Source organism: Eulemur rufifrons, chromosome 8 (genome assembly GCF_041146395.1).
Source record: "Eulemur rufifrons isolate Redbay chromosome 8, OSU_ERuf_1, whole genome shotgun sequence".
In the NCBI taxonomy this organism is placed as follows: Eukaryota; Metazoa; Chordata; class Mammalia; order Primates; family Lemuridae; genus Eulemur; species Eulemur rufifrons.
In genome coordinates this window covers 98,699,526-98,720,056 of record NC_090990.1, presented here as the reverse complement: position 1 = coordinate 98,720,056, position 20,531 = coordinate 98,699,526, and the positions used below count along the sequence as shown (strand labels likewise).

Below are 20,531 nucleotides of genomic sequence, written 5' to 3'. Positions count from 1 at the left end.
TAAAGAGATTAAAATGATACAAACTATCTTCTCTGATCACAATGGAATGAAGATAAAAATAAATAACAGAAAGAAAACTGGAAAATTTGAAAATATGTGGAAATTAAATAATATACTCTTACACAACTGATGGATTTTAAAGAAGAAAATACACCAAAAAATAATTAGAATATACTTTGAGATGAATGGAAATGAAAACAAAATATACCAAAGCTTATGGATGCAGTGAAAGCAGTGCTCAGAGGGTGGGATTTTAGATATAAATGCCTACGTTAAAAAAATGAGATCTCAAATGAACAACCTAAATGCCCACAGGGAACTAGAAAAAGAAAAGAAAACTAAACCCAAAAGCAGCTGAAGGAAAGAAATCCTAAAGATTAATGCAGAGATAAATAAAATAGAGAATAGAAAAATAGAGAGAATCAATGAAGCCACAAGTTAATTCCTTGAAAAGATCAATAAAATTGACAGACCTTTAGCTAGTCTAAGAATAAAAGAGAGAAGATGCAAATAACTTCAGATATTAAGGTGGGACATTACTAATGACCTTACAGAAATTAAAAGGATTATGAGAATCTGTGAACAATTTTATGTTAACAAATTAAATAATCTAGATAAAATGGTCAAATTCCTAGAAACACACAAAGTACCAAAACTGACCCAACAAGAAATAGAAAATCTTAACAGAATTTAACAAATAAAAAGATTGAGTCAGTAATCCAAAACTTCCCAACAAAGAAAATTTTAGGATGAGATGGCTTCTCTGCTGAAGTCTATTAAATATTTTTTAAAAATTAAAACCAATTTTAGCAAACTCATCCAAAAACAAAAGAAGGAGAAACACTTGCCAATACTTGCCTATGAAGCCAGCATTACCCTGATACCAAAATCAGACAAAGATACCACAAGAAAACTGTAGACCAATATCTCTCATGGATATAGATACAAAATTCCCAGCCAAATACTAGTACACTGAATTTGACAGCACGTTAAAAGAATTATGCACCATTACCAAATGGGATTTATCCTAGGAAAGTAAAGGTGGTTTTATGTAAGAAAATCAATGTAATACACCATATTAATAGAATGAAGAAAAAAAGAGCACTTGATAATTTTTAGATACAGAAAAAAATTTGACAAAATTCAATACCCTTTCGTAATAAAAACACCCACCAGACTAGATATAGAAGTTAACTTCCTTAACATGATAAGGGGCATTTATGAAAAACCCACAGTAAGCATCATACTCAATGGTTAAACACTGAAAGCTTTCCCTTGAAGGTCACAAACAAGAGGAGGAGGTCCACTTTTTTTTTTTTTTTTTTTTTTTAAGCATGTCCACTTTTGCCACTGCTATTCAACATTGGACTGGAAGTTCTATCCAGAGCAATTAGGCAAGAAAAGAAGTTTAAAAATATCCAAATGGGAAAGGAGTAAATAAAACACTTTCTGTTTGCAGATGGCTTGATTCTGTGTGCAGAAAACACCAGAGCCAACAAAAGACCCTACAAGAGCTAACAAACAATTCAGCAAAGCTATAAGGTATAAGATCAATATGAGCAAATCTATTGTGTTTTTATATGCTAGCAATGAATAATCTGAAAAGAAAAGTTAAAAAATAACTTAAAAATAATAATAACATTGGGGAAAAATACCTACGAATAAATTTAAGCAAGGAGGTAAAGACTTGTACACTGAAAACTGCAAAGCATTGCTGACAAAAATTAAGGAAAACCTAAATGATGAAAGACATCCACAGTGAGATACCACTTCACACCCACGAGGATGGCTTTAATGAAAAAAACAAAGAAAATACTGGCTGTTGGTGAGGATGTGGCTTCACAGGGCCCCTTGTGCATTACCGGTGGGAATGTAAAATGGTGCAGCTGCTATGGAAAACAGTTAAGTGGTTCCTCAAAATGACACAGATTTACCATGTGACCAAGAAATTCCATATCCAAGTGTGTATTCAAGAGTATTCAAGACACCACACGTTTACACAGAAACTTGTATTTGATTGTTTACAGCAGGATTATTTATAATAGCCAAAAGGGTAAACAACAGGAATGTCCAGCAATGGACGAATGGGGTAAACAGACTGTGGTATAAACACACACACACACACACACACACTCTCACACAATGTAATATTTAGCCATAAAAGGGACAAAACACTGACACACACTACAACTTGAATCAGCTGTGAAAACATTGTGCTAAGTAAATGAAGCCAGACACAAAAGGTTACATATGTATGATTATTTTTATATGATTTATCCAGAATAGGCAAATCCATAGAGACAGAAAACAGATTAGTGCTCACCAGGGGATGAGGTGAAGGGGACTGGAGAGTGATTACTTAATGAGTATGGGGTGCTTTTCTGGAATGATGAAAATGTTTTGAAACTAGAGAGAGGTGGCAATTCAGCAACATTGTGAATACACTAAATGCCACTGAATTGTACACTATAATGTTAATGGCATGTATGAGAATTTTACCTCAACATAAAAAAAATAAAGACATGCACTTCAGCATATGCTGGTACAATTTCTGAAATGCAACAAAAAAGGAAAAATTATCTGACTTCTCACCTGCAATACTGGAAGCTTGAAGATAGTGCAATGACTTCTGTATACCACCTGATGAGAAGGACAATAATCCACAAATATCACTTACTGTCAGGGTGAGAGAAAGATATTACTAGATAAGTAATGGTTTGGAGAGTGCATCACCCACAGAGCCCATTTGAAGAAAATTCTGAAAAAAGTTCTGCATCAAACAACAAATTAATCATAACAAAGATTTCAAGGGTAGGGAAAGATAAAGAGTAGTCAGTGGTCAGCAAGGAGCCACACAACAAATGTGATGAAACCTAATGGAGATGGTAATGTGACTGGGAACTTGTAAGTTAAGTGATAACTAAAGATTCTTGAAATAAACGAGCCATATTTTCAGAGGAAATCTAATAATGGTCTAGAATTAGAAGAGGACTATTTCAGCAAAACATCCAAGTTGGAAGGATGTTGCAGGGAGAGGGGTGAGGATGTTACAAGATTGAGTGGGTACAGAGTGGGCTGGGGAATGTTCTGCTTGTCACCCTACTGGAGGTGCTGGCAGCAGTGGTAATTAGAGGGTGAGGGGAGGGGTTGGTTAGAGACAACATTCAAATATTTTAATGTACTAGTAGAGAAATGCATGTGTTGGGATAGTGAGTATTAATGGAATGGAGGAGCACAAAAGAATTTTGAAACTACTAAGGAGGGAAGGAAATGACTAGATGGCAGCCTGACTTTACCTCTCAGCAGAGCTGCCATAGTTAACCATCGCTTCCCTCTTGAAACCCTTCCCTTCTTTGGCTTATGTGACATCATAATCACCTGGTTTTTCCCTGGCAGTGTCTTCTTCATGTCTCTTAATGGGCTCAAACCCTCTGGTAGTTAGTGCTATGTCCTCTTTTCTTCTTTAGCTATTATCTCCTCCTGGGGGATTTGAGCTAATCCCATGGCTTTAAGTAGCATGACTGTGTCGATCATCAAGTCTCCAGCTCTGCCCTTTCTCCCGAGTCTCAGACCCGGACCCTATTGTCTATTCAGCACCTGTTCTTAGAAGCCAGAGTTAATATGTCTAAAACCAAATTCTTGTTTTACGCCAGCTCTCACCCCAAACCTGCTCCTCCGCCATGCTTTACCAGCTCAATAAATGTCACCACTACTATCTACCCATTTGCTTAAGCCAAAACCCTCAAAGTCATCCTTGAGTCTTCTGTTTCTTCATTTTGCCATCCAGTCCATTAGCAATTCCTGTCAGCTCTGCCTCCAAAATTTTTCCTGATCCCTCCACTTCTCCCCCTTCCCGGCCACCATCCTGCTTTTACCGTATTGCAAGAGTCTCCAAACTGGAACCCCTCTTCCTACTCTTGCCCTTCTATAAATCATTTTCCATAAAACATCTATTCTGAAGTGACCATTAAAAATGTAAATTAAAAAAACCATCTGATGGCTTCATGTTGCACCCCTTACCCTACAAAGCCTTCCCTGCCTCTCTGTCTCCTATCTTCAGATCTCTTTTTCATTCATTTTGCTTGGGGTTATTGGTTACAAGCAACAGAAATCAACTGACTAATTGATTATATATTAGAGAATAGCAGGTTCCCATAGACCTTTGTGGGGTCTGGATGACCAGGCCTTGAGACTACTCGTCCAGGAACCACACCCTAAGTCATACCGCCAGAGCCAGTCTAGTGGAAGCTGCTCTGTCACGCCTGGTGCAGACACCACAGCTCACACCACACCACCACTGACTTTGGACACTTGCCCTGCGCCAGAACTGCTGCCGCCATGCCTCGGGCAACTGGATGTAGCTGCTGCCATGACTACCATGGTCAATAGTACAGATTTCATGGTCCTCCACTCTTCACGTCGCTCACGTGTGTTTGAAAGGCTGGGGTAGGTGCCTCTGATCAGAGGATCCTTGGTTATGTGCTGTCTCAGCTGCAAAGGAAGCTGGGAAAGCAAGTGGCATTTTTACCTTCTATAGCAGGAAGCGGGCTCTGACTCATAGGGTAGAATATTCCACAAATATAATAAGGACATTCTGATGCCAGGCAACAGACAGAAAGTCTGTGCCACATTCCTTTAATTTTCTTCATAGCACTTATAATTATCTGAATTCATTTTTGTTGTTACTTGTCTCTTTCAGCAGTCTCATTCACTAGAATGGAAGCTCCATGAGAGCAGAGACCTGGTCCGTTTGTTCACCACTGTGTCCCCAGCAGCTGCAACAGTGCCTAGCTGGTTAAATATTTATTGAAAAAAGGCAGATGGAGGGCCCAGAAGGGTAAATATTTGTACCAAACAAATAAAGCTTCAAGAAAAAGAGAATTAGTCACATGTCAAATACCATAAGACTAGGACTGTGTAGGGATTATTGGTTTTGATAGTTAGGGGGTAATTAGGACCTAATCAGAAGCAATTTCAGAGGAGTAACGGGCCAGAAGCCATGCTGCAGTGGGTTGAGGAAAAAATATTGTCAGTAGGAAATACAAAATTATTGTCTTTCATACTGACAAATGGGAAACTGGATTATTGTTTATCAACTTGAATATTTTCAGCTTCTTTTTCCTTAAATTATAACAGAGGCCACGTTGGATGCAAGCTCCAAGAGAAGGAAAGAGCAGGAGTCTGGGCGGGCAACAGACATGCTTGAATCCAAACTGCCATGTGCTAGGCAAGACCAGCGCCTAAGCAAGTTACCTCTGCAGCTTTGGCTCTTTGTCTGTAAAAATGGAGATGATTCTCTTTTTGTAAATATCCAAATAATGTGATATGAAAGCACAGAGTAGATACAACATAATGTTCCCTCTGCTCCTTTCTTCTGCTAATCTTGCCTCTTCCTTTACCAGGTTTCCAGGCTGTCACAGACCCCAGCTCTTCCTGCACATTGAACAGGACCTTGGGGGGATCCGTCCAGTTGCAACTGACTTCACAGTCCTTCTTGAGCCCTAACGTTCGGGAGATTGAGTGGATTTGGGATTCTGAGTATAAGAAAAAGCAGTTTCTGGTATCCTTGAAGCCTAATAACCTTAATCCTCAATGGTATGACCTTGAAGACAAATACAAGCATAGATTCTACCTGACAGAGATGTCTTTCTTGAACATCCAAGATCTCACTATGGAAATGAGTGGACTATATGTAGCGACAATCAAATTCTTCTCAGGAGAATCCCAGCAAGAATATTTTAGACTCTGTGTATATGGTAAGCTGTGGGACCATGACCCAGCCAGGCATTCCAACAACCACTTTATCTAAAGTAAGTTAGCTTAAATCAGATTTAAAAACCCAACCCTTTTAAGGGAAAATTTTAAAATATCCTCTGATATCTTAAATAAAATTGAAGTTTAAAAATAGTATCTTAAGAAAAACTAGCCAAATTTTTTTTAAAAGGTACAAAATGCACATGAAATGAGGAAGAGAGGGAAACCACACAAAAGGATTAAAAAAAAATTCTTCAATCATAAAATACTGCAAAATTGGTTATTACAAATACAAAATTGTATCAGAAATGTCCTAATTTGGTTGGTTCAAAAACTGATTTAAAAATTCTTAAGTGACCCAAAAAAGTTGGCAAAAACAAAACAATAAAACCGGACATCAAGAAAGGTGAGAAAAACACTAAGAAGAAGATCAACTGTTAGAATTGGTCATTTGGTAAAATGGTTTTATACCAGTGACCTGAGGGCCAGTTGGAGAATTCTCAGGACAAAGTCTGTCCTAGACCCAAGTTGAAGATGCAGAAGGTGACCCAGCCCCTGTCCTCTGGATCTCCCAGGCCAATGAGCAAGCCAACATCCTCCCCCAGGAAGCACAGGGCCCTGGGCAGACAGGGCAGTGGAGAAAGCTGGAGGAAAGGTAGGAGAGGGAGCAGAGTCTGAAGGTATCCAACGTGCCAGAGCTCACTCCTGCTGGTCCTCTCTGCCCCCACCCATCCTCCATCACCCCTGCATGGATCATTGCAGTGGCTCCCTAACCAGTGTCTTCCCCTTTCTAAATCACCCTCCACACAGCTGCTATTTTGAGCTTTATCAAATGCACTTCTCTTCCTGTTATTCTCCTGATTAAACCCCTAAAATGCTCCCACCCCTACCCTCCACAGGATCAATAACACTCAGGAAAAGAAGTCCAGTCCCCCACAGGATCTGGTCGCTGGCTGCCTCTCCAGCCTCACTTGCTGACACTTTTCCCCATGCTCTATGCTCTACATTCCCTACTCTTCACCTCCTGCACCTGGCCCTTTCTCTCCTCCTTGACATGTATTGTCGGCTCTCCAGGGAATATCCATCTCTCACACCTCCCCTGCACAACCAACAATTCCTCACCTCGTGGGACTCCAATGTGGGAGATGGGAAAGCTTATAAGAAGAGACAGGGTTGACTGGATTAAGAGTCCAAAATGGGATTTCCAGGTAATGAAGTGTGAAGAAAACACCAGCTGCATCCTTGGCCTCCAGCTGCTGGTTCTTGATCTTGTCTCTCTCTCCCCTGCTTGGTTGATAAATTCATTGCATAGCTTTCTGAGTAACATCAAAACAATACAGTCTCTTCCTATCTCTTTTTGGCAGCAAGAATGGAAAGCTGCTCAAATTAGGTTGATTAAGAGGGGTTTCATCTTAAAGATACACAGATCTCACAGGAGCTACGATCAGTAAAGGAGTTCCTTTGGCCTTCATGCTTGCATGAACTAGAGAGCTGGTGGGCACTCTCCTCTCTCTGCCAGGAGCCACACAGTATGCCAAGTCTGTGTGTGAGTTCGCTCTCTCTCTCTCTCTCTTTCTCCCGTCAGTTTTATTCTTTTGGGCTTCTCCCATGGTAAGGAACATGGCCTTTGGCAGCTATGAGTCCCGCCCCCTCACTCCTGCCATCAGAGAGCAAAGGGACTTTCCTTGTCTGCTCCACACAATTCCAAGGAAGGACTCCTGTTGGCTAGGCTTGGATCATATGCCCACCCCTCGTTTGGTCACTGGCCAGGGGAACAGCATACTCTGATTGGCAAGGCCTGGGACTTGTATTTCCCCTGTAACCAGGGTCAGGGTGTTCTTAGAGTGACAATCATGTAAAAAACACGAGGTTGGAGCAGAAGAGAAGTTGCTAGAAAAAGTAGAAATGCTACTAGCTGGTTTCTCTTCATCTTGCTTTCCATTTCCCAGCAATCCATCAGTGCCTAGATTAAATCATCCAACACCACTTGCTCACTGCCCATCGCCTGTAGAACTAAATATTTGTCTCAGCATTAGGCACCCTCTGGTAGCTGATGCTATCTTTCCCCTTCTTTCTAGGCAAGCAACCTCATTCCTCATTTATAGGCTCTTTCTCCCTTACCTCTTGGCTTTCAGAACTGCCCTGTCCTAAATAAAGATTTTTCTGATCCCTTGCAAATGAGCCTTTCCATTTTGAAGTCTCAACATTTTTTTCTAATATTTTTATGGATTTTGCTTCCCTCTGTCTTGCGCCAGAGTTATTTGTGTGTGGTCTCCTCTTTACTCGAGATCAGGGTCCTTGTCTTATTGTCTTTGGGGTCTGCCAAGTGTTTCCTCTAGATGTTATGCCACAATCAAGACAGCAAAAGAGAGAAGGAAGAGGGGAAAAGCCTTTCTTCTTTTGAGGCTTTGTCTTTTCAGGAGCAAAGATCTTTCTTCCCACCTAGCAAATTCCCTCTTACTTCATTAGTCAGAGCTGTGCCTGCAAGAAAGACTGAGAAACTAAGACTTTAGCTTTCCAGACTCTACCATTGGTGAAGGCAAGGACAGAGCAGGGACTGGGAATGGGTGCAGAGTGAGCGCCCCGTTAGATGGGCCACCTGGCTATTAATGTCTGTTTTCCCTGTATTACATCCTCTTTTCTAACCTATTGAGGACTATCCATCATAGTAAAGTCATTCACTATATTAATAGTGGATTTGATAATTTATCCTTGAATTTCCAGTAGTTTTTTTGGTTCTTATTGTTTTGTTTTGCTTTGTAATAGTTCTACATTTCTAAGCCATGTTGTTAGGTATATATTAATCTAAAATATCTCTTTGTCCCACTTAATTTTTTTAATCTTAAATTTTATTTGGTCTGCAGTGACTGTTGTCACACTTGAAATCTTTGTTACATTTTCCTAGTCTATCTTTTTGTATCTCTTTCTTTTTAATCTTTCTGCGTCATTAGATAATATATATAGCACACACTGGATTTACCTAACCTTAGAGTCGTGGATTTTAATAGGGGGATATAATGCATTCAAATGTATTTCAGTTTCTTTCATGCATGGACCTACTCTTGATGTCTTATTTAATGTTTTCTATTATTATTGTTTTTTCCTTATATTTTGTTGGATCAATGGTGTTTTCCTCTGTCTAAACTTCTCCAGTAGTTTGTACTTTTATCCTACTGGTTACTAAGCTTAAATTTTACTTTAGCATTTACAGATAATCAGTATTTTTTTCTTCCTCTGAATAGAACAAGAACTTTAACATCTTTTTTTGCACTGTATTGTCAACTCTTCTGTATTGTGATCATTATATATAGATACAGTTATCAATAGATATTAATATAGGTATAGATAATCATATATAATGATTATTTAATTAGATCGAACTGTAAGTTTCATTGACTTCTTTGATCACTGCTATATCTTATTTCTTCCTTGATTTTGAATTCATTTTTAATTTTTTTCCTACACATCTTTGAGTTTCTTTTAGAGAGGTGATTAACATCGTAAGCACTTTCATGTCCTAAAGTGTCTTTGTTTTGCCCTTTTAGTTTAAGGCTAAATGGGAAGGGTATAAATTCTAGATTCAAATCTATTTTCCCACAGAGGTCATGGAAAATCTTTGAGCAGGGTGGCTTGAAGGAGCCAAGGAGTCAGGAGAGTGGTGCAGAGTCAGGGCAGCCTAGGGAAAGTCCAGGAAGTGACCCTCACTCTGCTCCTTAGAGGAGAGGGGTGGTGAGGTGCTTGCTCCACGTCCCCTCTCTGAGCAGGAAGGGCCTCAGCTACCTACTCCTGGGCTGAGAGGCAGAACCCCTGCGCCAGGTGGATTGGTTACTTCCCCAGGCTTATATTTAGAAAATGGGTAATGTCATACTACTGCATCACGTAGGTGAGAGTGGTTGATATACTTGGGTGAGCCTCCAATCCTGAAGCTCAGTTTCTCTTTTGTCCTCTCTTACCCCAGAGCCCATCCCCCAACCCAAAATTGTGATTCATTCATTATCCAACACATCAGGCTGGTGCAATGTCAGCCTGGAGTGTGGGACCCCAGGGGCCACAGAGAACTTGACAATGACCTGGCTGAGCAAGGGCCTCCCCAGGGAGCTGGAACAGAAAGGGACACTGATGCCAGCCCCCAACTCCAGGAATCTAAGCCTGAACCTGCCCCTGAGCCAGCTGAATGGGCACCTCACCTGTGTGGTCAGCAACCCTGCAGACCAGAAGAACGTGACCTTAGACCTGGAGACCATCTGTCCTTGGAGGGGTGAGTGTGATCTACTAGGGAGGGTGATGAAAATGGGTTGGCAGAGGATGGGCTGGGGATAAGACTGGAGGACTCAGGGAAGGATGGAACCGAAGAATACCATAAGGCTGTTCACATGGTGCAACCAGAAGGTCCCCCCTCAGTGAACAACCATATCCTCGCTACAGTCTTCAAACCTGCAAGTCCAGAAGTTGGGCCAGTATGTGGAGATTGCCAAATTGCCCATGACATAAATGTGGGACTGGCATGTGGACACCCCCGTTCCCAGAATCAAGGAGGGTGGAGGCTGAATTAGTCATCAGTATCCAAGCAGGGGAGGAGGATTTGAGGACTGAGGCTGACGAATCCTTAGGGCACCCCTCTGGCCCCAGAATGCTTGTGTCCCCCGGTCTCAGGCTCTCTCCCTGGATGGGCTGGGTTGGACATGCATGGCCTGTTGAGGCTGATAGATGTCTGGTTTTTCTTTTTTTGTCTTTCTCTTCTTTTTCTTTCCTTCCTTTCCTTCCCTCCCTCCCTCCCTCTCTCTCTTCCTTCTTTTCTTTCTTTCTTTCTTTCCTTTTCTTTCCTTTTCTTTCCTTTTCTTTCCCTCTCCCCTCCCCTCCCTTCTCCTCTCCTCTCCTGTCTTCTCCTTTCCTCTCCTTTCTTTTCCTTTTCCTTCCATGCCAGACATCCCCTTTCTGAGAATGGCTACCACCTCTGAGTACATAAGCCACAGTCAGCCTCCTCTGAGCAGTGTGAGTACCTGTGGTCACTACTGCCATTTACCCAACTTCCCCCAGTCAGCCTAAGGGGTCACCCAAGCTAAATAAAGGGACTATAGAGGGTGTGTCAGGGGGAGGGAGCTCTTACAAAGGAACAGCACCCTCAGGCCCTGGTTTCATAAAATACCAAACCCCTACATTGCCAGGACTACACAGCAGGAAAACTGATGTAGAAAGGAGGCATAATCATCAGGTCAGCTGCCCTGTCCCTCCAATGTCCTCCTGAGCTCTGCTTACATCCTTGGGGCTCTCCTCTGAACAGTCTCTTCTTTGTCATTTCCTTATTCACTCCTCCACTCAGCATTCAACCCACAAACCTGCACTGAGTGCCTACTATGTGCTGGGGGTGGGGCACAGTGTAAAATAAGACAAGCCCCTGCCCTTAAGTAACTTACAGTGCAGGGGGGCACCACCACATACTGGCCGTGTGACCTTGGGCAAGTTAGTTAATTTTCTGAGCCTTGCTATCTGTAAGATGGGTAATACTTCTACCTACTTTATAGGGTTGTTATGAGAATTAAAAGAGGTAATCTGTGCAAAGCTATCAGCATGGTATATGACATGTAGCGTGTCAGTAATTATTAGATACTAAATAGAAGAAGAGGAGGAATATTTTTATTTATTTTTATTTTTAATTTTTTAGAGAGAGGATCTCACTCTGTCTCCCAGGCTAGAGTGCAGTGGCACAATCATAGCTCACTGCAACCTCCCACTTCTGGGTTCAAGTGATCCTCCTGCCTCAGCCTCCTGAGTAGCTGGGACCACAGGCATGCACCACCATGCCCAGCTCACTTTAAAATTTTTTTATAGAGATGAGGGTCTTGCTATGTTGCTCAGGCTGGTCTCAAACTCCTGGCCTCAAGCAATCCTTTCACCTCAGCCTCCCAAAATGCTGAGATCACAGGTGTGAACCACTGCACCTGGCTGGAGGGGTATATTTCTAAACACAAAGCCAGATGTTAAGTGAAGTTGAGGTAAACACAACTTTTTCTTGTGGTCCAAGAAAAAAAAAAACTGAATAACTGCTATAGGAGTTCAGAAGGAAGGGTGTCACAGAGAAGGGAATACCTGAAATGGGCCTTGAAGGATGAATAGGAGTTTTCCTGTGGCAGTATAAGAAAGACATCCCAGACAAAGAGCATAGCATGCTTTGAGGTCTGGAGACCCCAGATTCTTCCATTCCCTCTCCTTCTTGGAATGTAGTAACCTTCTGCAGGTGTGAGAGGCAGGTGGAGGAGATAAAACAATGGCACACCAGCTGGTGGGAGCCCCGAGGTCCCTGTGCAGAGATGGCAGAAGGCCTGGCAGAAGCAGCATGAAAGTGGCAGTGGACAGTGTGCTGCGAGACTAGAAAGGAGGAAATCCCTCTGGGCTGCAGAAAGGATGCATTCTTGGGAGACAGACCCTGAGCCAGCGTGGTCCCACCCCTGCCTGCCACCAGGCCTGACTGAGGCAGATCTGACACCAGCCCTTGACCCCAGGTTCTTCTCAGAGCAAATGGCTTCGGATAGGCATCCTTGTCCCACTTCTGATGGTGAGCCTGGTGGCTGGAGTGTGGATCTGGAAGAGGAAGAGCATGAAGGCTGAGAGAGGTGGGTAATGGGGAGACCCTGAGGGGAGTGCTGGGCTAGAGGGCCATGGAGGGAGGAGCCCCCAGGGAGGGGGACAGGCTGGGGACACAGTGGGCAGATAGAGGCTCATTAGCCTCTCCTGTGGATCCCTGGCAGAAGGCTGGGGGAGCAGTACTGAGGGTGGGAGGTGTGTGAAGGACCGGGAGGAAGGGGTGGTGGGTGGCAGAGACTGAGCAGGCGTCCGGGACCTGCACTTACAGCTCAGGGAGCAACAGCTGCCCTCACGCTGGCTCCAATTCCACACGCCCTCACTGAGCGTCTGCTGTGTACAGGTGGGTCCACTCTCCTGCCAGTGGTGCCAAGCTCAGCGGCTGCTCCCCACGTCCTTTCCGCGGAGAACTTTGCTGACTTGCAGACTGGAAGGGTCAACAGCCATGACCCTCCCTACGCAGAGATCAGCCTCCCGAGACACCCTAAGGTAGGTCTGAGGGAATCAAATCAGGCCAGCTGGGAGGTCCAGGATACTCTGCCCCACCGTGAGGCTCTGGGCCAGTCCTTGCCTTGGGCAATATGGTTGCACCCCTGGGTGCCCACACATGCTGTGTGCTGTGGTGCAAGGCGAGGAGACCGCGCTCCTATAGCTCCACATGCGTAATCTCATCAAGGCCTCACGGCTGCCTGGTGAGGAAGAATGGCAGAGCAGGGCAGAGGGGGACTGAGGCTCAGTGAGGTGAGTGGCTGGCCCAAGGACACACCAGCTTGGCAGTGGAGGAAATGGGACGAGAACCCTGCTCACTTTCCACAGGCTGAAACTCGGGCCCCGGGAGAGGCAAGAGTGTAAATGACCAGGTACCTGGTGGGACCGGCCGTCTGTGCGAGACCCAATGGGAGTAAAAGCAGAAGGTCCAGCAGGGCGTGGAGGAGGCGGAGACACCAGGGTCTGGGGAGCACCAGGAAAGCCCCACTTCTCCCCCACCCCGACCCCTCTGCCGCCTACCTGCCTGAGCCTCTACCACGAACACCACCACTTTGTGTAAAGGCGTAGCTGCCCCCGCTGAAGCAATGCCACTGGGAGAGCACCTCATGCGGCTCCTGGCCCTTGGCTGGAAGTTGGTGCTATGGTCACATGGAAAGATTCTGCTGAGGGAGGGGCCTTGGTGGGGGAGAGCAATTCCCAGATGGAACACTGGGACTTACTCAGAGAACTGTGGCAAACACAAGGCCCAATGGAGTCTCCTCACTCCCGCTCCAGTGCCCTGTCCTCTGTCCCCAACTGCCTCAGTGTCGGTTGCATTGTGGCTTCCCATCTCAGCCCTTCTGAGTCATGTCCCCATCTGACCTGGGCTGCAGAGGCCTCAGGAAATATAATGGGACCCAAGCCCCAATAGCCCCCTGCCAGAGACACACAGTAGGGGGCCAATATGTAGCTTTAGGATAGAGAAACAAACCAGGTGGCATCTAATCCAGATACTCAGCCCTGTCCCGAAGCCCCCTGCCACCTCAGTCTCTGCCCCTGGGGAGTTCCCAGGCTGCTGGGAAAAAATGAACAACTCCTGGACATGGAGACGAGCACAGAAGAGGATGGGAGTGGGGAGAAGGAGCAGATCAGGAGAGATGGGTGTGAGACCCAGCTCTGACGCTGACTTCTTGTTCAACCTCAAAAAGTTACTTTACCTCCCTGGGCCTCAGTATTCTCCTTTATAAAATGTGAATTATAATAATAACAGTAATACCTTACATTTAGCAGATGATCTGCAGTTTTTCAAAGCACTTTGCAATGCGAGCAGTCAAGGTGGCCTACAAATTTGTTCAAGAAATATTTATTGAGTGCCTACTGTCTTCCTATGAATATAATTGTTCTGATCTGGGCTACAGAATTCCAGACCAAAACAAGAGCAAAGCAAAAAAAAAAAAAAAAAAAAAATCCTTGCCCTCACAGAATATGCATACTAGTGGGGGTGGGGGTGGGTAGGGAGAATGACAAATAAAATAAATAAACTATGAGGTGTTAGATGATAATAAATGCTAAGGAGAAAATAAAGCAGGGAAAGGCAGAGAGGACATGATGGGCTGTCAGAGCAAGCCTCACCGAGAGGAAGAGCCTGCAGGGGTGAGGGAGAAAGCATGTGGAGGTCTTGCGTGGTGAGAGGAGAGGGGTAGCATCCTGGGCAGAGGACAGAACAAATGCAAAGACTTGCAGAGCTCAAGTGAGGCGTCTGGGCTGAAGCTAGATTTTGGGGAGTTATCAGGGTTGAGACCCAGAACTACCTGGCGAGGACAAGAAGCACATGGAGAGAGGTAGCCCAACTGGCCCTTGTACATAGTTCTTAGAGGCTGACTGAGACCACTCCTCCATCCCACCTGAATTGTAGAACAACATGGAGAAGAGAAGCTTCCATGCACAAAGCCCCAAGCTGACTCCGGCAATCCACACTGTCTATGAGAAGATCCGGCCGAACCCAGAGGCCAAGGGGGACACCTAGACCATGAAGACACTGGGACAATGGGGGCACTTGGTAAGATCTGCTCTACCCCACCTTTCACCCCTGGGTCCCATTATCCTTCTTTAAGGTGGAGCTGGAACTAGACCCCAAGTCTTCCTGACCCATCCCACTGAGACAGCAGGCAGCATGAGCTGCTCCCTGGGTTCCCCCACAGGTGTGAACAGTGACTCTGCTACTCAAACATCAAAGCATGAAAGGGAAACCCTTCAGCGGTCAGCCAGCCTCTGACCTCTGGCCTTTGACTGGCTTAATCCCCATTAGGGCACGCCCTTGGTCGGGCAGGACCTGTGCAGGCATGGTCAAGGGGCAGAGATGCTTTCGCAGAACAGGGAGGGTTCTGGGCTTGAGAAAGATGAGCCTTGGGTGGAGGACCTTTAAGATGCCGCCGCTACCCAAGAAGAGAGAGTTGGCCCCTGACTGTGGAAAGCACAAGGCCTGCAGATACAAGATTAGGGGTCAGCTGCAGTGTAGAGGTGACTGATGGAAAGGGAAGAGAACATTTCTTGAGCTCCATCGTCTACCAGGCTTAATTCTAAGTATAATAAATGTACTATCTCAGGATTTGTCAAAATTCAAGGAACTCACAGACCCTTTTCCTTTTATTACATAACAAAAGTCAAAAGGCATGTCATTGAAATTATGATGTTTCGTCAATTTTGTTGCTGTAGTACATGTGATCTTATTCCCAGTAGATCTTCTTACTGATTAGTTAAAGCAATATGCACAAAATATATTAAACAACATGCCAAATCCTACCATTTGCAATAGTGTTTCATTTCAATCAACTTGAATTTCTGCATAGATAACCATATTATCAACAAATAATTATAATTTTTGCTTCTTTGTTTCTAATTTTTATGCCTTATTCCTTTCTTTGGCATAAATGGATTAACTAATACCTCCAAAACCATGTTAAATAATAGTGATGATAGAAGATATCCTTGGTTTGTCCCTAACTTTAATATGAATACTTCCAGTGTTTCCCCACCAAGCATGATGCTGTTTTTTGGCTAAGGCATATATATCTTATTACATTCAGAAAGTATATGCCTATTCTTATTTTATCAAAAGTTTTACCAAAAATAAAATGTTAAATGTTGTCATTTCCCTTTCTGCATTTGTGAATATATCATTTTTCTCTTTTTCATATATTAATAATATATTATTAGATTTCCTAATATTGAACCTTTCATGCATTATTGGAATAAGCTCCAGCTGATGCATTATTCTTTTAATTTGCTACTGTTGGTTAATATTTTTATTTGGGATTTTTGTATCATTATTTGTAAATGAAATTCTCTTGTAGTTTTTTATGCTTTACTTTGTCAGTTTGGTATTTATGTTATGCTTATTACGAAATCATTTTATCCTCACTTATAATAACTCAATAAAAATTTGCTTTGTAGTAAAAAAATAACGCATTTAAAGAAAAGAGTTCTCATCACACAGTGATTTAAATTATTTTTATTATAATGTTACTTTAAGATATACAAACATAAAACTATATATAAATGTCTTGTGATATAGCTTTTATGTTATACACTAAAACATGTATATAACGTAAATAAAAAACTAAAACAATGAAGCAATAGTTATTTAAACTAATATTCAAACCTACAAATTTAATGTAATGTGATAGGTGTTTTTGTTTTGCTGAAATTTGATATGAGGCTAGTTTTTTCCTTGAATTCCAATATCAATGGTTTATTTTCAGTATGAAGCTTAAAGCAATTCATCTTGGATAGAATGGTTTAAACAGCTTTTGAAGATTTCTGTGTCATTTTAGTTGACTGGTTTTCATTATTCCTTCCTAAGAACACCTTAAGCACTGTTCGATTTTTCGCTACCCAGCTCCTTGCTAAGAGAAAGAACAGGTCAGTTCATAAGGGGCCAGAGTTGCTGATTCCTAAAGGGGAAGATTGAGGGGCAGAGAGGTGGGGAGACTGACAGAGAGGGGGAGGAATGGGGCCCAGGGAGGAAATCTGAAGCCAGAACCCTGGAGTCTTTTCTCTCCAAAGTTCTCATAGGTTCTATTAACCCATCTCATTCAAATCATGAACTTGTTTGATATTTGAAAGAAATTAAGATTTTTATAAATTTAGCAAATTCATCAAATTGGGCATTCAGTGATTTGCTCATTTAGGAAATGGATTCTTTGGTAAACTGTCTGTCAGCAAATTAGTTTTAGATTAATTGACCTTTGGGCAAACTGATGTGAGCCTTACAGCTCAATGGTAAGAAATTTGGCTTTGGGGCCAAGCTGTCCATGTCACAACCCTTCCTGAACTTACAGGCTGCATACTCTTGATGAGGGACTCAACCTCCCAGTGCCTCAGCCTCCTCATCTATAAAAACCAAAGTGCCTTCCCTCACAGAATTGTTAGAAGAGTCCATGAGTCAATACACTTACAGCACCTAGAGCAGTGCTGGCACTTGCAAGTGCTCAGTAGGTGTCATTATTGTCATTCTGGGTGTCCCACCTGATGGCTCATTTTTCCTGTCACCTCTGTGTGAACAGAGCCCGTCAGAACTGAGCTCTGTGTCCTCATGTTCTCACATGAAGGTGCTTTAACGCAAAAGCAAATATAGCCCTGAAAACACTTTGGTTATAATGTGGTCGTCCACAGGACCCAGAATATGCACATATTGACATTCATATCATTACCAAAATGAAAGCATGGAATATAAAAATTCCAGCAGAGCACTTGCAGACCCTAGACTGCAAAGTATACTAGTTAGGGGAATGCCATTCTAGGAGCAACTGACCTGGCAGAAAAGGGGCGGTAAAAAAAGAGCAGGAGGGGTGGAGTGGGGGTGGGGGGAGCTTTTGATCTATACCTAATCGAAAGCCAATGAACAAGGATGTCACACCACATGGCTAGCCCAGTCTGAATGGGGAGGAGGGAGAAAGGGATGGAATCCTTTTCTATGTGGAATACAAACCATTATATCAATTCTTTAACTCATGTTAAAGAATGCTAAGGATTCAAACAATGCCCTAAAAAACAAAGCAAACTCAAAAGGAGTCAAAATATGCTATTTTGAGGCAAATAGCAGAACCAAATAGAAAGACCTCAATCAAACATGAGGAAAAGCAGAAAAAACAAACATGAGACCTACACAATTATTTTGTCCTCCAAAATAAAGGAAAGGAATATCAGTTTGCACACGACTGCTGAAACAGAGAAAAGTAATCCTTTTGAAGTTGAAAATGCAAAGAACTGAATCGACCATATCGATGACATAGAAGGAAGACAGGATGAGAAGATAACGTAGAGCAGCAGGGGGAAGCAATCAGCAGGAAGAGAGCACTGGACTGATGGGGGGTGGGGCTCAAACATGGGTACGCGGCGTCCCCGAGGAAGAGATGGAAGGAACGGAGAAGTGGAAATACAGTCATCAACACTGTCCATGTCCTCCTCCAAAGCCAGCCCCCTTCTCACTTACAGAACCCTGGCCGGTTCAGGTGTCAAGAGGAGACGCCTGGTGTAAGGGATGAGGTGGGCATGCGACCCTACTCTGCCCCATGATGGATAAGAAAAAGTCTACTGCGAGGTTTCTCAGAATGACTTCCATCCCGACAAGAGGAAGGAGGGAGTCCTAGTCTGTTTTCTGTTGCTTATAACAGAATACCTCAAACTGCGTAATTTATAAAGACAAGTAATTTATTTCCTTACGGTTATGGAAGCTGGGAAGTCCAAGGTCAAGGGTGCGCATCAGGTTAGAGCCTTCTTGCTGGTGGGGACTCTTCCACACAGTGTCCTGACCTATCGCGTGGCGAGAGGGCTGGGTGTGCTGGCACGCTTGCTCAGGTCCCTCCTCCTCTTATGAAGCCACCAGGTCCCCTGCCGTGATGACCCATCAATCGTTAACCTGTGTTAAAAGAAACACTTTGGACAAATTAAATTTAGCAGAATTTAATTGAGCAAAATGGTCAGAAAACATTTATGGACAGAAAACGGAACATGATGTGCAGAAAACAGAAGTGAGGTGCAGAAACAGCTGGATTGGTTACAACTCTGTGTCTGCCTGATTTGAACATGGTTTGAACAGTTGACTGCCGGTCACTGCCGCAACTCTGTGATTGGCACAAGAGCATGTTACAGTCTGTTTACACATCCAGTTAGGTTACAGTTCACTACCAATCGAGAAACCTTTAGGCTGAACTTAAAATATGTAAGGAGGCAGCTTTAGGCTAAGCTTACTTTAGCAACCATTAATCCATGAGTTGAACTGATTCATTCATGAGGGCAGGACCCTCAGGACCCAGTCACCTTTTAAAGACGTGGGTTTCATACTCCACAGTGGGGATTGTTTCCAACACATGGAATTTTGGTGACACATTCAAAGCATAGCACGTGGTGAAGAGAAACTCCGGCCCCACGCTGCCTGCTGGCTCCTGCCCCTGAATGTGGCTGTATGAGGACTGTGGTGCCCGGGACTGTGAGAGCCACCACAGGGCAGAGGCCGAGCCAGAGCCCTGGCATCCCTGAGTGCTGACCCAAAGCCAGCCACGGCTTGTCTCTGGGCTGAGAAATTGCCAGAGTAGCAGCATGAGAGATGTTACAGATGTGGATGGGTGCGAGGGGGAGGTCTTGGAGTTTGCTGGTTTGTTTTCTCTGCTCAATTATAGAGTGCAGAGGAATAGCTGGACATAGTTGGACATTAGATTGAAGTTGGGCTTTGGACTTCTTGTTCAAGATGTTCGTGAAACAAGTATGTGCACGTGTCGCCTATCCCTCCCCAAACCCTTAAAACTATGGTGAATTCATTTTGTTTTAGTGTTTAGGTCACAATGCGAAAGAGAGACTGGGAGGCAGCTGAGCAGCAGACGAGGGATGCGGGAATCTCAGAGACAGATGGAGGGGGGTTGCTTGGGAAGGCAGAGCCGGACTCTGGGCCGATCCCATCAGAGTCTCTGGGGTGGTGCCCAGGGAACAGCAGGATGTTAATGACGCAGATGAGCCCAGTGTGTCCAATGCACAGCTAAGTTTGAGAATCATTGACCAAGAAAACACACACGGGGCACAGCAGAGAAGGAGCCATCTGCCCAGAGGAACCCAAAGGGACTTTAAATTCAGAGAGGCCAGGTGGCATGGGGGTGGGGTGAGAAGCGGGGCTGAGACAGGGATCCTCGCGGGGAGGTCCGTGTATGAAGTGGTCGGCCCTCACCCTCTGCCAACTCCAGGCACAGAACGTGCAGAAACCAGGCATTTCCTTCTCAGACATCAACAGAGGAGGGCTGGCTCTTCCAAAACAAAAACAAAAAATCCCTGGATGTGCTGTCTGGAGAGAACGTGGGCAGCTAGTGTGGGTAATGAAAACTCAGAAAAGCTCCCCGCATTCTAACAGTTAGGGGTTCCCCAGGGTAAAAGCCAGCTCCCTGGCCCCTCCCTAAAGTACATCCTGACAGGACAACCTGACTCTTTTTTAAACACAAGAGGACAACCGAGGATCACTGAACAGGTGAGAAAAGCTGGCAGCACAAGGAACAACTCCAGCCCTGGTTGGGGGTGGTGTGAGTGAGTTAAATCCCCCTGTGTGTGAGCAGCAGGAAGGCATGAGGTGATGGCTCAGATTGAAAACTCCACAAATAGCCTCGAAAGCATTACCTAGAGTCATAGAAGTAGCCACAGAAAAACTAAAAGCAGACAGAATAACAGAAGTGGTTTCCTCCGGGGAG

At 43.9% G+C, this 20,531-nt stretch overlaps 1 protein-coding gene across 1 annotated transcript in view; it reads left to right on the top strand.

The window, feature by feature from the left end:
• Nucleotides 1–15,615, top strand: part of LOC138389895 (SLAM family member 9-like) — a 60,432-nt gene extending 44,817 nt beyond the window's left edge. Inside the window, exons 2-6 of the mRNA XM_069478550.1 lie at nt 5,403–5,756; nt 9,713–10,012; nt 12,255–12,365; nt 12,677–12,822; nt 14,717–15,615. Coding sequence (XP_069334651.1) covers nt 5,642–5,756; nt 9,713–10,012; nt 12,255–12,365; nt 12,677–12,822; nt 14,717–14,827 — 783 coding nt within the window. The 5' untranslated portion in view covers nt 5,403–5,641 and the 3' untranslated portion in view covers nt 14,828–15,615. The remainder of the gene's footprint in view (nt 1–5,402; nt 5,757–9,712; nt 10,013–12,254; nt 12,366–12,676; nt 12,823–14,716) is intronic.
• The last annotated feature ends 4,916 nt before the right edge of the window (nt 15,616–20,531 follow it).